A 4,212-nucleotide genomic window follows, 5' to 3' on the forward strand; every position below is an offset into this window, starting at 1 on the left:
TATAGATGATTAGCTGAATAGATGGCTGGGTAGATAGATTAAAGAATAAAAGATGAACGGATTGATAAATGGATGGATGAATGAATGAATGAAAAAATGGATGGATGGATGAGTTAAAGAGGTTTTTATATTTACCCTTGAAAGGCCTCTGATGTATGGACCAGTTTTTCTGTGCCCTCTTTTTTGTAGGTCTGTGAACCGTAGTACCAATATAGGTTATGCAATCCTACCATGAATGCAAACAATACCTGTTTGTATATTCGTTTGTATGTTTGTGTTGTATGTTTGAAATAATAAGTTTTAAGTCAAAAATAACAACGCTTGTGTTTGTATATATACATACAAACAAACATTTCTAAAAACACAAACAGACAAAAGACAAATATACAACAGCACAAACAAGCAATAAAATCTAAAGAACAAAGAAACAAAAAACAAAGAACAAACAAACCAAAGTAAACAAAACGAGAAATCTCGTAATATCGCCAATCATTCGCCCGAGCGATATTTGGAGAGGGCCTAGAACTTCGAAGGCTGGCATCAGGTAGGTTGTCCTGGCAATACTCAACACGTTGGCTACAGCGAATAGAACGTCTGATACAATTTCGGGATCATTTGGTTTCCATTCGAAACGAGCTGTGTGCGTGTGTGTGCGTGCGTGTGTGTGTGTTTGTGTGTGTTTGTGTGTGTGTGTATGTGCGTGTGTGTTTGTGTGTGTGTTTTGAAATCTGTCTGTTTTTATGTAATTGTATATTTACCAGCGATTCAAAATTGCAATTAATTACCAACAAAATATGAACTGTCAAAATCTACGCTTCATAAATGTATTTGATTGATTAATTTTCAGTCATAATAGTCACCATCACTATCACCACCACCATCATCATTATCATCACCATCATTATCATCATCATTATTATCATCACCATCATTACCATCATCATTATCATCACCCTCGTCACCATCATCGTCATCACAACCGCCCAAAAACTAACAGGCTTTCATAAAGTAACTATGGTGGTTAGAGTCGGAAAAAATTCCGTTTTTTGTCTCATTGTATAGCGCTTCATTCCTAGTCAAGAGGGCGTAGCGAGCCTTCTCGATACCGTTGTAGAACCGGTCGGCAGCTTTTATTCGGTGATCGACTAGAAACCGTAACACGTAGGAGCTCAAATATACCGACAAGACGACGAAGTCAATCATGTTGTAGCTATCGAGTAGGTAGACTCGTAAGCCAGAATTGTACATCGCCTTGCATTCCATCCATAAGAGGCCTGAGTTGGGAGTGTTTTGGGATGATTGTGTTTTTTGTATGCGTGTGTGTATGTATGTATGTGTGTTTGTTTGTGTCTGTTTGAATATGTGTGTGTGGTGTTTGTATGTGTATTTATGTATGTACGTGTGTGTTTGTTTGTATGTGTATGTATGTGTGTGTGTGTGTGTCACATTTTCATCTATTAATTTTACTCCACAATCGCACTCTTCATCACCACCATCATCATCATCATTAACATTAACATCAGAAACATCGTCATCATCAACAACATCTACAACATCAACAACAAATACATCAACACGTCATCATCGTCATCCACATTATGACGTCATCGTCTCACTTACCAAAGATCCAAAACATGAGGCATATTTGGACGTTAGTCATCAGGACGTTGGCCGGCCTGAAAGTTGCCATCAACATCCTCTCCATCCTATCTCTATACTCTTCTCCAACTAATATCATCATCTCCTCGATTGTTAGCTCATCATTATGGTTATTATTGTCGTTATTATTATTATTATTGTTGTTATTTTTATTATTATTATTAATGTTATTATTGTTGTTATTATTAATGTTATTGTTGTTATTATTATAATTAATATTAATGTCGATATTGTCTAGCTTGTGAAGATCGGTTTTTGTACTAGCATTATTACTACTACTATAAATAGTATTTTTTGCAGTAGAAGCAGTTGTAGTAGTAGTAGTAGAAATAGCATAACTACTGCTACTATTACTACTACCATTACTACTACTACTACTACTACCACTACTACTACTGCTACTACTGCTACTACTACTACTACTACTATTACTACTACTACTACTATTACCACTACTACCACTACCACCACCACTAGAAATAGTATAATTGCTATTAAAGTTAAAATAAAACCGTCCATTTGTAATATTATGATAAAACAGTCCCTTAGAATAATTAGTGTAAAAAGGGTTCTTAGTGAAGTTGGGGTGGAACGCAAAAAGGTCATTCGTGAGGTTAAAGGTCATGGGGTAGGTTTGGTTGTCGAGTCGGAAGGTGGCTGCCGCCAGGAGTACGAGGAAGCAGATGTGGGAGAACGTGTGGGTGATGAACTTGGAGGCGGGACATCTTAACGCGCGCCCAATCTGTGGGTGGGTTTGTGGTGGTGTGGTGGTTTTTATTATTATTATTATCGTTATTATTAATATTATTAATATTATTATCGTTATTATTATTATTATCATCGTTATTATTATTATTAATATTATTATTATCGTTATTATTATTATTATTATTGCTATTATTATTATTGTTATTAAGTCATAGAGAAGCACATAGGATCAGAGATTCAGTATACTGACCCATGTACAAAAAGCAAGATACCGTAATGTAATGTATCGAATAGTATCGAATCGAGTGTTATCGTATCGTATCGATACGTATGAAATGAAAAAAAAAGCTCTGAACCTGGCATTGCAAATGCCAAGCCAATATTTCTCAGTATAAATTTTTTCAACCATGCAAAATGAGAAATCGCTCACCACGAATATACAAAAATATACAAACATATACAAAAATATACAAATTTATATATAAAAATACACAGACAAACATACATACATACAAAAAAACAAACTAAATACAATACTAAAACATGAATATAACATAAAACATGAACACAAAATTATACAAACTTATATATTAAAATACACATATATACAAACAAACATGAAAAAATACAATACTAAAACATGAATCAAAAAACCAAAACCACAAAAGCAAACGAAACAAAACCAACAAAAACTACATACACGTACACACGCACACTCAGACACACACGCACACATACAAACACACTAAGGGCAAATCCATTCTCCCAGCCAATGATATAAACTCCACAAAATGACCGTTGACCGGATTGGTTAAACCGCAGAAATATGTATTATTGCGCGCTGTTGGAACTATTTTATGTGGCGTATGTATGCCTATTTTTAGATGAGTAAAAAAGCCCATGGAGAAATATTTACTAATAAATCAATGTATATGTTTGTGTGTGTGTGTGTGTGTGTGTGTGTATACATGTTTGTGTGTGATCATGTATGTATGTAAGGTTAGGTTCATTCTTTTATTTTCTTATTTGCTTATTTGTAGGTTCAATCTTCTATCTATTAATTGTGATGTGTATGTATGTGTGTATGTAAGCACATTTGTTTGTATGTACATTTGTGTGTGTGTGTTTGTGTGGTGAGTGTGTGTGTGTGTGTGTACGTGCGTGTGTGTGTGTGTGTATGCATGAGATTATCTATTTTTCTATTTTTTGTTTGTTTAACAATGTTTATAGTGGGTTGAGTGCGTGCACATGGTTTATGGCGTTTATATGTTAAAGCCAGTTTTTATTTATATTTTTATTGTTTCACAAAAATTTTTTTCATTTTTTTATCTTCATTCATTCGTTTGTTTGTCTCTTCATCCATTCATTCATTCATTGGTTTATTCATTTTATTGCTTGTCCATTTGTATGTTCCAGGCTCATTCATTCAAACGTTTTTATTCCTTTTTTTATTCATTCATACATTCATTCAGTTTTGCATTATTTTATTTGCATATGCCTTCTTCCATTTATTCATTAATTTTTTCATTCATTCCATCGTTCGTTCGTTCGTTTATCCATTCATTCGTTCGTTCGTTCATTCGTTCGTTCGTTCGTTCGTTCATTCATTCACATACAAGCATTCGTCCATTTCTTTGTTCGTTTATTTCTACGTTCAATCATTCATCTATTCATTCATTCAATCTTTCATACATTTTTTGTCCAAATCCTCTACCGTCCATCCATCATCATCATCCTCCTTGCGATTGTGCACGAATTATTTTTTTGTCTTTTCCATTTATCGCTATCGTCATCACCATCATCATCATCACCATCATCATCATCATAATCATATCATCATCATCT

The 4,212-nt window shown here is 34.1% G+C and overlaps 1 protein-coding gene across 1 annotated transcript in view; it reads right to left on the reverse strand.

Annotated features, from left to right (window-relative positions):
- HELRODRAFT_85683 (hypothetical protein) overlaps nt 1-4,212 on the reverse strand; it is a gene marked incomplete at both ends in the record, with an annotated part of 20,075 nt that overhangs the window by 1,174 nt on the left and 14,689 nt on the right. The window contains 5 exons of the mRNA XM_009026382.1: nt 136-248; nt 452-728; nt 1,118-1,274; nt 1,621-1,676; nt 2,253-2,401. Of these exons, the coding sequence (XP_009024630.1) occupies nt 136-248; nt 452-728; nt 1,118-1,274; nt 1,621-1,676; nt 2,253-2,401 (752 nt within the window). The remainder of the gene's footprint in view (nt 1-135; nt 249-451; nt 729-1,117; nt 1,275-1,620; nt 1,677-2,252; nt 2,402-4,212) is intronic.

This window comes from Helobdella robusta, assembly GCF_000326865.2.
Source record: "Helobdella robusta unplaced genomic scaffold HELROscaffold_47, whole genome shotgun sequence".
Taxonomy (NCBI): Eukaryota; Metazoa; Annelida; class Clitellata; order Rhynchobdellida; family Glossiphoniidae; genus Helobdella; species Helobdella robusta.